Genomic DNA, 16,100 nt, shown 5'->3' on the forward strand with positions numbered 1-16,100 from the left:
GACGGCAGCGGTGCGTGTCGTGCAAAAGAGAGCACCAACGGGCCTGCATGGGTGTGCATGCATATATACAATGGGCACATTATGTGTGTGCCTCGTGGGGTGAGGTGACGGTGAGGGGTTAAGACACATTATTGAGGACAATCCTAAGTGTATCATCAATTGCGCCTAGTTGTCGTGTGCCGTTAGGACTGATTCTTCTATTCATGGTCGAATAGGTTTTTTGAGTTTTTTCAAACCCCTGTTTTTCTAATATTACTGTAGGAAAATGGAAGAGGAAGCCTTCTTGTTATTATGCGGGCAGAGACACTCTCTGTGCGCAGTTTGTTTTTGGTTGCCTTCCCATTTCTCGGTTCACTATCGACATTTTGGTGACAATACTTCGTTGCAAGGAGCGGCGAATAAAGGCATCTCGAAATCACACGCCTTGACGCGGGAGCCGCAACGGAAAAATGAGTTTTTGGAGTCTCGCGGGATAAAGGCATCCTTTGCCTACGTGGTGCCAGCAGAAAACCCTGCAGACGGCATATCGCGTGGTCGCGTGTTTACACTTCAGGACTTGGCGAAGGGAAGCGGCGGGGTCTTGTGGCAGGAGGAGTCCAAAGTTTGCCACTTTATGAGTTATAATATATCTAGTACTAACAAAGTACATCGTGTCATGACAGTGGCAGTCCGAATATATATTCTTGGAGCAGACACTAAGGAGGTGGCGAACCCACGGCCTCTCTATTTAACTTTTCTCTTCATCCGTCATGTTTGACTTCTTTAGATCATTTCAGGATCCGGCCAGCAGCCCAGCCCAATATTGCTTTGTATAAGCGTTTGTGAGTTGTTATCTCTGCCACTGGGACGTTTGCATGCAGCAAACTGCGGTAGGCAATTAATAGCTATTTGCCTCTATACGAGCACCTGTGGAGGGGTGTTTGTTCTCTGGTTGCCGGAGCTTTTAGTGCGTGCGAGACGTCGGCGGTTGCTTGTTTATTTTCCATTATTTATTTATATTATCGTGAGGCGCTGTTTTGCTCGATGGGGCGCAGTGTTAGGAAGGAGAACTGTTTGCTCAAACTGGTGTCACGCCGTGCGGTGCGCTTATTGGGAGAACAGCGGCTCTGTTGAATAAACGTTTAACTTGACGGCAAAATACTTTTGTCGGGATGCCGGTGGTAGAAAAAGATCTGCTTAGCCCGACACCTGAAAAAGAGTGGCACCATTATTTTGAGTAGAATCCGCTTTTGGTTTAGAATTTATGGTCATGAGGGTGTAATTTCCTCTTCGACAAAAATGGAAATGAAAGAGCGACGTTGTTGAACTCAACAAGAGTCCTTTAATTGTGTAGCTCCTTGTTGCATTGATTCTCGGCGGCGGGGGATCATCGTTCCATCGTGCTAGCTCGGTGGCATGGCGTATCGTGTGCGTTTCACGCCCTCTCCGGGGCCGGGACCTCCTTTTACGTTTCCACTCGGCAGGACGGACGTGCTCGAAGACGGTGGCCGGCGTGTGGGTTATGGAATTTATTTGGAAAAAAACACGATGAACAAGCAACAGAAACGCAATGGACCCATATTTGGCACTCGATTCTGGAAATTTACATTGCGTTCCATCGATTTGGAAAGTTGTTTTATGGAACTTGTCTTGGTGATATGAGCTTGGGATTCTTGCACGTGCCGCATGCTTGAGGAATGGGCGTGTGGAAAATAATTCTTTCCCGATCTTATACATCGTTACCGGAGGCATGGCGTTTTCAAGGCGCGGATCCACGTTGCCTGCCGATGCAGCCGACGAAAGGCGACACACGCATGGAGCCCGCTGGAGAAACCGCTTTTGAAGTGATTTCGGGCCGTTTTTCACCCACCGAGTGAATTTCGATCTCTTTTCTTCTGCCCATAGATGCGGGTTTCTGCGAGAGACTTTTTTCTGTAATTGAATACCTATATGAGTGGTGGAATCTCTTTCTCCAGCGCACCTGCTATTTCCTTTGTACTATATATATGGAGAAAAAGAGAGAGAGGGAGGCTCTGTATTTAGTTTACGAATGGGAATGCGAACTGGAAAAGAAGACACTGTGACCTTCTTTCTACGAAGTCCCCACAACCTTATTATTGCTGCATGGTTTATTCTCCCTTTCCTGAGGGGCTTCCTTCAGCCCTTTAGGGGAAAGCATACAATCAAACATAACATGAACGAAATTATTACTCGTTTTTTTATTTGTTCCTCACACTGTAAGCCTGAGGTTCTGGACCGCATCCTTCACGACGTCGAGAATTTGTGCAACACCTTCCATTTCTACTGTCGTGACGCCACTTGGGGAATGACACAACAGGAAAAATTTGCATCTATGGTGGGCTTCCTATTACTATTAAGAAGAGCAACAGTGACCACACTCCTTTAACCCCAGACAGCCGTGAACAAGCGCCACCACATCGTTATGTCTTGCCCTTGCAGATATGGCTGACGCACCTGTACCCCATTGAGCCTCCTCTGGCGTTTCTCCTCAGCGCGGAACAAGGCTGCAGAATAGCGAGCAACCACAAATACGTTGATGCTACCGGACGTTGTCACACGCCGGAGCTAGCAGCATGGCATCCAGTTTCATCCTCACTTTGTGATGTCGTCAAGAAGCTGTGCCAGTTGCTGTCAGCTGAAGGCTTAATCCCGCTTTGTTTTGGTGAAGAAGGCGTCAGCTCACCTTCAAAAGGCCATGCGACAGCAGTCTCACAGCGATTGTGTCATAGATTAGAAAATGGTGACGATGATAAAAAGACGGATGAGCATGAGAGGTGCGTGGTGTGCTTTTCTCCCAAGGAAACGGTGCTCGTTCCATGTGGACATTATTGCCTATGCGATGCATGCGCAACAAATGTGACTCATTGTCCTCTGTGTCGTGGGTCGGTCAAGTTCCGTCAGCGTGTGTTTTCATGACAGTCAAGAGGTCGTCTATTTGAAGAAAGAGACAAAAGCCGGGACGCCACAAAGTGTCATCGGAAGTTATTCACGCAGTGAAACGATCCCAAATAGCAATGGCACACCAGTAAGAAAAAGAGAAACATGCGCAGTGATATGTTGTCTTTGTCCACTGAAGCCTTGACAATTGCAAAGAACTTCCCTGAATTTCTCTCAGGCTCCTTTGGTGTAACTTGGATTTTATTTTCCGCATTCATTCGAGGCAAAACAACAGTGGACCGCTAAGGCATCGTTCTCATTTTGGTTTATGCCAAGCATTTGGACCGCCCCAATCGCATTGCCACCTGCAACCAGCGTCTCTAGGAGGTGGCGGGCTGGTGACGAGACGTCCCCGCCGCCCGGACAAACGCGCAGCACACGTGTCCTCCCATGAGAGGGCGGCGTTTGACACGGAGTGGGGCCGACATGATGGCGCCGCGCCTCCCATGGGCCGAAGCGCGGCGGCGAAATGAAACAAGGAGGAGGGGAGACACGGAAAAGAGCGAAGCGCGGCGGCCAGGCAGAATGGAAGAAAAGCCCTTGCGGCGAAGGAACGCCCCGCGAGCGGGAGGAAAAAGGCCCTCACGGGCCAAGTTCCCTCCTGCGGCGCGGCCATTTGTTCCACCCGGGCCACGAGGCGTCGCAAAACGCTTTTTGCTGGCGGATCCCACGAGCAGCTGGAGGCATCAAGTATCCTCAAACAGCACTCACCGAAGTTCTCGCGGAGAAGTTATAGGAATCGCCCCTGATGAGAGTGTCTTCACGAAGAATCTCCTCATTCATTGCCTAGTTTTTCCGCCCGGCTATGCCGATCCCGCGGACAACGATTCCGACGGTAGCCACAAGGGAAAAAGGCAGATTTACGTTCAATTTGGGTTAGCAAGAAAATGTCCGTCACCGCAACCTTCTCCACTGCTGCACCAAGCTACCCACAGCCGCCGATTTGGGTTTCCAGAAGATCTTCTGTTCCGACGCCGTGGGAGTGCGTGTGTGCTATCCGCTTCTCAATGCCGTTGCTTTCTTTGGACGCTCTTGTGCCGCACAGCCGCCCTGCAGGTATAGGCATTGACAGACACAAGAGCACATGTAAGTACGCACAGACACACACACAAACAAACACAAACACACGCCACGTCGTACATGCTTTGGGGCGGCGTGAACGCTGAAAACGCACGTACGCACAAGATTCTGGCTGCAGTGGCTTTTGCGAGGAGGAAAAAAGCCTGCAATTCGTTTTTCTGACATGTTGCTGGTGTGGTGTTGGCGGCATGCAGCTGATTGGGTGGTGTGTCATTGAGGGTGCTTGGGGTACGTGCGTATCGCCTCCCGCACAGCAGCTGCACGTGCTGCCGTCTCTCTTTTGCTGCTCATCGGCCGATGTGGGATTCTTCGCCTGTGTGGGGTGATGCGCGCCAGCGGCGGAGCGGGTGCGATGGAGGGACAAGAATTGAACGACCGGCGGCAGCGCTTTATTGCTGCGAATGACCGTTGTGCCCTTTTGCCTCCCGTTGGTTGTTATCGTGTGTGGGCGTTGCTCGGTGTGTGCTGACGCGTGAATAACGACACACTCGCCGTGACTCCTGCTGCTATTGGTGACAGTCGCTGTGTGTTCCCGGTGCACTGTTCTTCCGTCTCGTTCCGTGTGTCTGTGTGCGTGAGTTGTTGTTGTTGTGAGTGACTACGGCGGGGATGATGATGCCACTCACTGTGGATGGGTGGCGGTGCTCACTGCTTTACCTCTTTTCTTGGCATGTTTTCTCTCTATTTCTCTTATTTACACACGAAGAAAGAAAAAAAGCGCTAATCGCTACTGTGAAATTGGAAGGCACTGAAAGGACCAACAACAGCACACACACCGCCCACACACACATATTTGTATGCTCTCACGTGTTGCTGCAGTGAAGGCACCCTGCACACACAACCGTCGCCGCGTGACCGGATCCAGCGGGAGGAGGAGGGAAGGAAGAGAGAGTGAGCCGCAGAGGCCCAACATGTCCCGGCGTGTGTTTACTTCCGCGGTGCTGCTCCTCGTTGTGATGATGTGCTGCGGCACTGGTGGGGCTGCATCCAGTGAGGTGACGGCGCCAGGTTCGGGAAATGCAAAGGAAACATATTTTGATTGGAGAGATGCGAAAGATGGGGAAACAGTGAGTTCGCTCCGTGTCCCCAGTCTTGTTGAGATGAACGGTGATGTGTTTGCCGTTGCCGAGGCGCATTGCACGGGAAAAAAAACTACTGGTGAAGGCAGTTTTACTGGTATTGCCTCGGAACTCATGGAGTGGAATGGCGAACAAAAAAAAGAGGAGTTGGATAAAAATAAACTGAAGACACAAGTACTGGAGAAATGTCCTTTTGAAGGTGGCAATTGCCCCTCCCAAAACGCTGCTGAGGATGGTGGTTCCCAAAGCGAAACGAAAGTACATGTGAGCCGGCCAACAACGGTTGTGAAGGGAAGTGATATTTACATGCTTGCTGGGAGTTACAATTGGACACTTAAAGCTGGCGATCAGGATAGTGGTGCAGCTGGCTGGGGACTCATGCTGGTGAAAGGGAACGTCAGTACTGTTGACGGTAAAAAAAGAATTTATTGGAATGACACTTACGGTCTCCCGAGCGCCTTTTTTGAAAAACAACACAAATCCTTAACGCAGCTGACTAACGGCGGTGGATCGGGTATTAAGATGAATGACGGCACGTTTGTGTTCCCTGTGGAGGCCACGAAGGCAAATAATAAGGAGGATGAAGTAAAGACAAAGACCGTTTCGCTAATCATTCACTCCTTGAAGGATATTGCGAGTTGGGCACTGTCGAAGGGGATGTCTGCCGATGGCTGCAGTGATCCCTCCGTCGTGAAGTGGGAGAAGGACAAACTCATGATGATGACTGCGTGTGATGATGGCCGCCGCAGGGTGTACGAGTCCGGTGACAAGGGGGATTCGTGGACGGAGGCACTCGGGACACTCTCGCGCGTGTGGAGCGACAAAAAGGGTGAAACGGTTGAAATCGTTGGGAGCGGTTTCACCACAGCGAAGATTGATAACAGGGACGTGATGCTTGTTACTCTGCCGGTGTATTCAAGTAAGGACGGCAATGGAAAGGGCGAACTCCATCTTTGGCTGACAGACAATACGCACATTGTTGATATTGGGCCGGTATCCGGGGACGAAGAAGACGTTGCCGCCAGCTCCCTGTTGTACAAAGGTGGAAATGGTGATAATGAGGGGGAGAAGTTGATTGCACTGTACGAGAAGAATGGCGGCAATGAAGACGCATCACTCGGTATGGCTTCTGTGCTTCTGACTGCGCAGCTGCAGCGAGTGAAGGATGTGCTGGCGACCTGGATGGAAGTGGACGACCGTGTTTCCAAGCTTTGTCCCACTGAGAGTGTTGGGAGGGATACCTCAACTGGCACTGCCTGCAGCGCTGATATTAAGATCACGGATGGGCTGGTTGGCTTTTTGTCCGGCAACTTCTCTGACGACACGTGGAGTGACGAGTACCTCGGGGTGAACGCCACAGTGCATAATAAAGAAGGGGCAACAAAGACTTCCGATGGTGTGAAATTCCAGGGAGCGTGGGCGGAGTGGCCTGTTGGCAGTCAGGGGGAGAATCAGCTGTACCACTTTGCGAACTACAACTTCACCCTTGTGGCGACGGTGTCCATCGACGGTGAGCCGACGGAGGGTAATATTCCCTTGTTGGGTGTGAAGATGGCTGGCGATGAAAAAAAAGAAAAACTTATGGAGTTGTCATACGACAGCGAAAAGAAGTGGCAGCTGCTGTGCGGTGGCAAAACCCCTGAGGAGCACAGCAGCACTTTGGGGAAAAAGAGAACAGATCACGTGGTGCTTTTGATACGGAACGGCAGCCACTTCTCCGCTTACTTCGATGGTCAGCGTGTGGGTAGGGATGCGCAATGTCAATTGGATAATACGGATTTGAAAGTGATCTCACACTTCTACATTGGAGGGGATGGAGACAAGACACGGGAACAAGAAGACGTGCCTGTGACTGTGACGAATGTCCTGCTGTACAACCGCCCGTTGAACTCTGAAGAGATTACTGCGATTAATACGAACAAGCATTCTATTCAAAGGCTGACAGATCTGAAAAATGTGGCACGCGATACTCGTCCACCAGCTGGAACTGAACCACATACGCTGGGAGCCGTCTCCTCAACTATTCATGGCGGGCATCAGGACACCGAAGAGAAATTGTTGAAGATAAGTAATGATGCGGGTGGTGGTGGTGCATCCAATTCTGCAAAGACCACTGTGACGACTTCTTCAGTGGGGAGTCAATCTGCAGAGCAGTTGGCGTCGGGAGGATCTCACGATGGAAACAAAAATGTGAATGTCGATTCCTCGTCTGATGGTAACCCGGCGGTGGGGACAGTGGGTGGAGACACGACGCAGGGAAATGAATCACCGCAAATTCCTGTGGGTATCTCTGACACAGCAGATGCAAATACTCCCGCCACTGAGGGCGAGGGGCAATATGGGCCCACAGTGAATCCTGAGGCGGGCGTGAGCTCTGGTGAGAATGGGGAGCTAACGGAAGGAACGGATGGGCAGGAGGAAGAGGTCCAGCCACAGGAAAGGGAATTAAATGCTTCGGCACTCAGCAGCAGCCTCGGAAATGTGTCGCAGGTGAATAACAGCGACGCTGGCACCATGCGTGGGAGCGGACTGCTGCCATCGCTGCTTCTTCTGTTGGGACTGTGGGGGTTTGCGGCTCTGTGAGGAGTGACTGGCTGCCGCGTGGGACACTTGCGACCCCCGCTGCACAGACACACACACCTGGCAATGAATTTCTTTTCATAAATAACTTTTATTTACTTTTCCTTATTTGCTTTTTTGTGCGATATTGAGTTTTTGTTTTTTCTTTTTCTTTTTCTTTTATCTCTCACTCCCATCCCACTTTTTTTGCTTTTGGGGCAATCACTATGGATTTTTTTCTTTTCTACTCTTCCCTCTTTTAATTGTTTGTTGCTGCACTCTTCCTGCGAGGGGTGCCGTGTGTTTCCCGCCCAACTGCTCCACTCGCACACCACCGACACGCTCATGACGACGGCCCTGTGCGCCTCGCCTGCTGCACGCATGAGGAGGGGCCGCGACGAACGGCGCGCTGAGGGAGCCGTGACGTGTGGGCGTGCGACGAGGGCCTGTGGTGCGGAGCACACATTTCTTTCCCTCTTGTTTTGTTTTGTTTGCGGCCAGGGCGGGCAGACACCCGCAGCGCCACACACACAGCCACACCCTGCCGCCGTGCTTTTTTTTCTTTTTTTGCTTTTCGTGTTCATTTCACGCGCTGGCAGTCCCGTCAGCATTTCTCTCCCTCCTGATGATTTATTTCTTTTGCTGCGCTCACTCTCCCGATGGAGTGACGCGACTCCCGTCATGTCTGCGTGCCTCTCTCAGTCTCCACACACACGAGTGACTGTGCTCTGCGGGCCGCACTCTCACGCCGATGAGAGGGCTGAGGGGAGCAGCAACACGCGGATGACCCCGTGAAATATAAACGATGTGCGGACACATGGAGGGTCGGACGGTTGAAACACACGCAACCATCTTTTTAATTTTCTTTTCGGGCAAAATATATACGGACGGTTTGGTGTGGCCACACGGCAGCCAGGCGATTTTTAAATTTGTGTGGAACAGCATTGGACGATTTCTTTTTCATTTATAATTATTTTGTGTGATGGGGTTTGTATAAGACGAAGGAGATGGTTTTTTGTTTTAAATAAATCTTGTGTGGATTGCCGCTTCTTGGGCTGCAGTGCAGTCATGAGTTTGAGCGGTCTTCTTCTTGTTGTTTCCGCCATGCGTCTCCGCTGTACATTTTGTTGTTGTGCGTCCCTCCACATACTCTGCTCCCTCTTTTCTACTTCTTTGCTTTGTGTTTCTGCAGGCACACACAACCACACAAGATGCACATTGCAGTGGATTTGAATGCTCCTTTTGTAGTGCATGCTGGCAGTTGCGTGTGGCGGCTGTTGTCTTCTTCCGTGGCCATGAGGAGAAGGGAGTAGAGGGAGCGCGCACCCCGAGTCTCTTTTCCTGCGGGTGTGGTGCACCGCGTGTGACTGCGTTGAGTTGGGCTCCGTGTCCCATTGAGGGCGGGATGGCAAGAAATTTTGTTGCCGCATCGTGGTGTGTGCTTGCTCCGTGTTGCGTTGTGTGGTGGCCGCGGTGTTTTTGCCATTTCCCTGGGGCTGTAGCGATGAGCTGGGGGAGATGGTGGTGGATGTCTTCTCCTCCTGCATGGTGGCTGGCTGCTGGCGTTGTGTGCCTTCATTGCGTGGATGCCGTCTCGTGGTGTGTGAACTGTGCGGCTGGGCCTGCTGCCCTCTCCACATGTTGTCTGCTCTCACTCGCCGTATCCGCTGCACTCCGTCCCCCTCCCTCCTGTTCCATTACTTTTCCTTCTGCCTCACGGATCGGCTCACTGACACCAGCGACTCCACTGCGGGTGATGATGACTGCAATGATGACGATGGTGACGGTGCGGCTTCGTGTGGTGTGCGCCGTGTTGGTCCTTGCGCTATTGTGCTGCTGCTGCAATTCCGTGTGCGTGACGGCCGCTGGTGGAGGTAATGACTCCCACACAATCTCCAGTACTCCAGAGGGATCACGTGGGACCACTACGCCAGGGTCAACAGGTTTGGGAAGCGGTGCGGGACAGTCACAAGGTGCGTCGGGTGTGGAAGGGCCTCAAGGTTGAGCGGCCGGCGAAGGAAACAAAAACGCTAAGAATGCAGAGACTAAACATTTTGGTATGGCAAAGTAAAAAAATGAGGCGAACGTTACGGTACAGGCACAAACGACGAATAGGACCGAGGCGCCAACCACGACGACCATCCGCGCACCGTCACGTCTCCGTGAAATCGACGGCAGCCTCGGCAGCTCTGCGTGGGTGTGTGCCCCGCTGCTGCTCGCAGTATCCGCGCTGGCGTACACCGCTGTGGGCTGAAAGGAAGCGTGGTCTGTGCGTGCCAGCACTCAGCCACGGGGACATGTGTGCGTCTACTGTGGTCCTATGTATGAAGTAAGAGTAATTACGCTGATTGTTTTTTGCTTTGTTTGCTTCCGCTGCCCTGCTGCGCGCTCCGCGTTGCTTCCCACATCCGCCACGTTGAACGCGTCCCAGACACACTCATATGCACGACATGCATACAAATTTTTGCGTGGACGCACTGTTGAGGATAGGTGCATGTGCACTGGAGCCATTTGGGTGCATTTTTTTGTGTTTTTACTGCTTTGCTTTATTGCTGCCTGTTTTCTTTTCTTTTGTTTTGCACTTGTTTTGTGTGTTTTATTGTTGTTAAATTGTGCAGGGCTTTGTACGTTTTGCATTTTCATTGGTTCAACATTTCTCATGAAATGCGTGACATGTCTCTTCCTTTTGCTTTCACTCTGCGTTGACGTGTTGTTAGTTTGTGCTGGAGGCTACACGCAAGTGACAGGAGTGATGGCGATGATGATGGCTGGCCGTGTGCTGCTGGTGTGTGCCCTCTGCGTGCTGTGGTGCGGTGCCGGCGGTGGAAGTGTCGACGCCTTGGATGTTGACGGTAAAGCCGGCGGTTCTTCGAGTGGTGGTGAAGATACGCTGGGATCGCCAAGACCTTTACTGCCAGAACCAAACCTCTCGGACTCAGAAAGAAGTCAGCCAGAGCATCAGGGAAACGCGTCACCATCCCGAGCTGCAGGTGAAGTTGTTGGAGATGATGATGCTGAGAAAAAGAAAGAAGATAATGATTCGAATGATGGTGATGATGGCAGTGAAGAATCAGGGCTACCTCCACCACCAGCAGCAGGAGCTTCAGGAAAAGAAGACACCAAAAAATCACTTATTACTTTGCCACAAGTATCTGGTGTTGGCAGTTCTGCCGGTGGTGGCGGCGGCCCAAGTGGAAATCCTAACAGAAGCGGTGATAATGTGTTGAGTTCTTCCGCTCTTATTTCTGCTCCTCCACCTTTCATTTCCACTGGTGGCAATGGTTCACAGACCGTTATTGGTGTGTCATCCACCCAGCAAATGGAATATTCAAAAGAAAGTTCGAATTTATTTAAAGAATCTGCGCAGGACATACCGTCCAAAGAGCACCCACAAGAGAAGCCAGCACCCAATGCTCGCGAAGTTTCCTCCACTCAACGAGTGACGACAAAAAGTCAAGTTGTTGGTGAGGATACAACTGGAGAAGATGAGGCGCGGAACGGCAATGTAGCAAACGACCCCTCCAGCAAACAAACAGAACAAATAGCGTTACAAAAAACACAGACACAACCAATCAAAGTAACAAAAGATCCAATATCAGCACTACCACCAACAGAGAAATCACCAGCACCAACAGTTAAAGCAGGAAAAGAAATCCCACCGGCAACAACAGGCTCCCAGACCTCAACAGAACAAAAGCAAGAAGGATCACCGTCAAAAACCGAAACGCAGCCAAAAGAAAATGAAGCAGTCTTCAACAGATGGTGCAGGGGAGCAAAAAGGAAAAGACTCCGTCTCATCAGATTCGATGAAGGATGCAGTTACCGACAGCCCAGGAAAACCAACAGCAACAACCATCCCTACAAGTAGAAGTGGAGATGCCCAGGAAAAGGAGGGCAAGGATGATGGCACCGATGAACGGCCTACCTCCAAAGAACACAACAGCAGCCCCGAAACTGGTAATACCAACGATGCTCTTACAGCCAGCGAAAATACACCACAAAAAGCAGAAACAACAGCCACCACCGTCGCCAAAAAAAAATGATACGACTATTGGAGACAGTGACGGCAGCGCCGCGGTCTCCCACACCACCTCCCCTCTTTTGCTTCTTCTTGTTGCGTGTGCGGCTGCGGCTGCGGTGGTGGCCGCGTGAGAGTGAGGGAGAGAGAGCCGTGCACCGCCCGCACACACACTCTTCCTTCACTCGCTGTGTGTGTGTCCCCTTGCATGGACTCTCGCCCTCACCTCACCCCACGAGGCACACACATAATGTGCCCATTGTATATATGCATGCACACCCATGCAGGCCCGTTGGTGCTCTCTTTTGCACGACACGCACCGCTGCCGTCCTGCCTGGCTGCATGGGCGGAGCACCGTAACTGTTTCTGTTTTGTTTTTATTGCATTGAGTGGGCGACCTCTCTCTCTCTCCCTCTGTGTGTGTGTTTTGCTTTACGGGAGCAATGAGAGTGTGTGTGCGCTGGTCGTCCCACGCTTCGGCTTTTTGTTTTGTTTTTCTTTTTGATTTTGTGGTTGGGTGCATCCATTCCGCCGGCTGTGTGTATGTGTGTGACGATATGAGTAATTTGCGTGTGTGCTGTCCGCTTCTTTCTTCGTGGGTTCTTTTTTTGGACTTTTTGTGGCGCACAGCTGCTCTGCAAGTATGGGCTTCGACAAACACGCAAGCACATGCACACACAGACAAGCCCTGTTGCACACGCTGTGGAGTGGCGTGAAAGCAAGCACGCACACACAAGATTCTGGCTGCGGTTGCTTCTGCGAGAAGAGCTTGAGTCCGCGATTTGCCTCGTCGACGTTTTGCGGGCGTGATGTTGGCGGTGTGCAGCAATTGAATGGTGTGGCCTTTCGGGTGCGTGGGACAATTGCGGATTGACTCGCATCCAACAGCTGTACCTGCCGATGTGGCACTGCCGTTGTGTATACGTTGGCGGGGGATTCTCCGGCTGTGTGTGGTGATGTGTGGGTACGTTGTAGAGACAACAGTACTACGACTAGCGGCAGCGCGTGGGTGCCGCGAGGGGCGTCTGTGGGTTGTTTCTTGTGTGTGGGCGTTGCTTAGTCTCGTGAAGCGTGACGAATAACTATGTACCCGCTGTGGCTCCTGCTGCTTCTTCTGGTGGTGACCGTCGCCGTGTGTTCCCGGTGCACTGTTCTTCCATCTCCTGTTCCGTGTGTCTGTGTGCGTGAGTTGTTGTTGTTGGGAGTGACTGCGGTACGGATGATGATGCCACTCACTGTGGATGGGTGGCGGTGCTCGCTGTTTCATCCTCTTTTCTTGGCATGTTTTCTCTCTATTTCTCCCTCAATCACACACTAAGAAAGAAGGAAAAAAAGCGCTAATCGCTACTGTGAAATTCGAAGGAACTGAAAGGACCAACAGCACACACCGCCAACACACGTATTTATATGCTCTCACGTGTTGCTGCAGTGAAGGCACCCTGCACACACAACCGTCGCCGCGTGACCGGATCCAGCGGGAGGAGGAGGGAAGGAAGAGAGAGTGAACCGCAGAGACCCAACATGTCCCGGCACCTCTTCTACTCTGCGGTGCTGCTCGTCCTCGTTGTGATGATGTTCTGCTGCGGCAGTGGCGCTGCATCCAATGAGAAGACGCTGACAGATTCGGAACTTCCAAAGAGGAAATTGTTTGTTTGGAGAGACACGACAGATGAGGTAACGGTGGATTCGCTCCGTGTTCCCAGTCTTTTGAAAGTGAATGGTGATGTGTTTGCCGTTGCCGAGGCGCTGTTCACGAGGGGGGTAGAAGGCAGTTTTACTGGGATTGCCTCGGAACTCCTGGCGTTGACCGATCAACAAAGAAAAGAGTTGGATAAAACGAAACTCAAGACACAAGTACTGGGGAAATGTTCTTCTGGAAAAGAGGAATGCCCCACCCAAGCAGTGGATCAGGCTGGCACCAAAAGCGGAGCGCAAGCACTTGTGAGTAAACCAACAACAGTTGTGCATGGAAGTGATATTTACATGCTGGCTGGAACCTACAACCTTGATGGTGTCGCTGCTGCTGGGGAGGATATAACAGATGAATGGGGGCTTTTACTGGCGAGAGGGAACGTCAGTATTGTTGAGGATGGCCGTAACAAAAGAATTTATTGGACTGATGTTGACGCTCTCCCGATCACTTCTAATACTGAACAATATGGATATGTGACAGAACTGCTTGGGAGCGGTGGATCGGGTGTTAAGATGGAGGACGGTACGCTTGTGTTCCCTATGGAAGGCGAGGTGTATAGAACGGTGGAGGCGGATGAAGAAAATACAGCTGGGGGGGGATACACTGTCTCACTGTTCATATACTTCCCGGATAATAATAGTTGGAAGCTGTCGAAGGGGATGTCTGCCGATGGCTGCGGTGTTCCCTCCGTCGTGGAGTGGGAGAAGGACAAACTCATGATGATGACTGCGTGTGATGATGGCCGCAGGGTGTACGAGTCCGGTGACAAGGGGGATTCGTGGACGGAGGCACTCGGGACACTCTCGCGCGTGTGGGGCAACGACGAGGGAAATGTGTGGAGCGTTAGGAGCGGGTTCACCACAGCGAAGATTGGCGATAACAGGGATGTGATGCTCGTCATTCTGCCGGTGTATTCAAGTAAGGACGGCAATGGAAAGGGAGAACTCCATCTTTGGCTGACAGACAATACGCACATTGTTGATATTGGGCCGGTATCCGAGGAAGATGATGACGTCACCACAAGCTTCTTGTTGTACAAAAGTGCTGGAAGTGGAGATGGTGATAATAAGGATGAGGAGTTGATTGCACTGTACGAGAAGAAGAAGAAAGTTAATCACGAACTATCACATGATATGGTTACTGTGCGCCTGACTGCGCAGCTGGAGCGGGTGAAGGAGGTGCTGACGACGTGGAAGAAAGTGGACGAACGTGTCTCCCAGCTGTGCACCACTTTACTTGCTGAGAAGGTTGCCTTGACTGAAATCGCCTGCACTACTGATAAGATCACGGATGGGCTGGTTGGCTTTTTGTCCGGCAACTTCTCTGAGAACACGTGGAGGGACGAGTACCTCGGGGTGAACGCCACAGTAAAGGGGAATGATGGGGCAACAAAGACTTCCGATGGTGTGACGTTCCAGGGAGCGTGGGCGGAGTGGCCCGTTGGCAGTCAAGGGCAGAATCAGCTGTACCACTTCGCGAACTACAACTTCACTCTTGTGGCGACGGTGTCCATCGACGGTGAGCCGAAGGGAGATACCCCCATTCCTTTGTTGGGTGCGAAGATGGCTGGCGTTGAAAATAATCCTGTGCTCCTGGGACTGTCGTACAACGGCGGAGGGAAGTGGCAATTGCTGTGCGGTGACGAAACGAACAAGGAAATCAGCAGCACATGGAAGCGAGGGACAAAACACCAAGTGGCCATTGTGCTACGGAACGGCACCCATGGCTCCGCGTACGTCGATGGTGTGCGTGTGGGTGAGGATGCGCAATGTCAATTGGAAAATACGGATTCGGAAGGGATCTCGCACCTCTACATTGGAGGGGATGGTGGCATTGCAGACAACACAGAAAGCCGAGAAGGCGTGTTTGTGACGGTAACGAACGTCTTGCTGTACAACCGCCTGTTGACTTTTTCAGGTGGGAATGCCGAGGTGGAAGAAGTTACCGATTCACCATCAGCGGAGCCTGCTTCTCCATTTGTGGCAAGGAATCAAAATGCGGCGCCTCCTGCAACGATACCTCCTGAAGCTCCGGTGGAGCAAACGACCTTGCAGCAGCCTCAACACGAAGGCAAAGGGCAAAATGCAACGGCGGAGGAATCTGCCACTGCACAAGAATTGCCGGCGAATACATCGCAGGGAAGTGTGGAGAAGGCGGCAGTTTCGAGCTCCCATGCCGTTGGAGAAGCAACAGTTGATGGCGGCACCATGCGTGAGAGCAGACTGCTGCCATCGCTGCTGCTTCTGTTGGGACTGTGGGGGTTTGCGGCTCTGTGAGGAGTGACTGGCTGCCGCGTGGGACAATTGCGACCCCCGCTGCACAGAATTACTTCCAAGAACTAATTTATCCTTAAGATAATTTGCTTTTTCTCGTTTTTGCTTTGTTGTGCGTTTTAAACCTTTTCTTTTTTTTCTTTTAATTCTTTTTATTTTTAAATTATTTTGTTTTTTTTTTCTTTTTCTTTTATCTCTCACTCCCATCCCTTTTTTTGCTTTTGGGGCAATCACTATGGATTTTTTTCTTTTCTACTCTTCCCTCTTTTAATTGTTTGTTGCTGCACTCTTCCTGCGAGGGGTGCCGTGTGTTTCCCGCCCAACTGCTCCACTCGCACACCACCGACACGCTCATGACGACGGCCCTGTGCGCCTCGCCTGCTGCACGCATGAGGAGGGGCCGCGACGAACGGCGCGCTGAGGGAGCCGTGACGCGTGGGCGTGCGACGAGGGCCTGTGGG

General features: G+C 51.6%; 2 protein-coding genes and 2 pseudogenes across 2 annotated transcripts, besides 8 other annotated features; all 4 read left to right on the forward strand.

Moving 5' to 3' along the window:
- Positions 1-5,446: part of a sequence feature (areas not merged during assembly with more than two copies in the genome that could not be assigned to a particular haplotype) that runs on past the window's edge.
- Positions 110-805: a mobile genetic element.
- Positions 570-795: a mobile genetic element.
- Positions 4,006-4,067: a microsatellite.
- Tc00.1047053511183.400 (trans-sialidase, putative) lies at positions 4,815-7,679 on the forward strand (the record flags this gene model as incomplete). The annotated part of the gene is made up of 1 exon (XM_816816.1): positions 4,815-7,679. One exon carries the CDS (start codon positions 4,815-4,817, stop codon positions 7,677-7,679), a length of 2,865 nt encoding a protein of 954 aa, XP_821909.1.
- Positions 5,447-6,118: a sequence feature (heterozygous, non-Esmeraldo-like haplotype).
- Positions 6,119-16,100: part of a sequence feature (areas not merged during assembly with more than two copies in the genome that could not be assigned to a particular haplotype) that runs on past the window's edge.
- On the forward strand, positions 9,412-9,909 carry Tc00.1047053511183.409 (annotated as a pseudogene).
- Positions 10,176-10,262: a sequence feature (T-rich).
- Tc00.1047053511183.420 lies at positions 10,408-11,808 on the forward strand (annotated as a pseudogene).
- Tc00.1047053511183.430 (trans-sialidase, putative) lies at positions 13,081-15,642 on the forward strand (the record flags this gene model as incomplete). The annotated part of the gene is made up of 1 exon (XM_816817.1): positions 13,081-15,642. One exon carries the CDS (start codon positions 13,081-13,083, stop codon positions 15,640-15,642), a length of 2,562 nt encoding a protein of 853 aa, XP_821910.1.
- Positions 15,766-15,831: a sequence feature (T-rich).

Source organism: Trypanosoma cruzi, genomic scaffold, assembly GCF_000209065.1.
Source record: "Trypanosoma cruzi strain CL Brener 1047053517065 genomic scaffold, whole genome shotgun sequence".
Lineage (NCBI taxonomy): Eukaryota > Euglenozoa > Kinetoplastea > Trypanosomatida > Trypanosomatidae > Trypanosoma > Trypanosoma cruzi.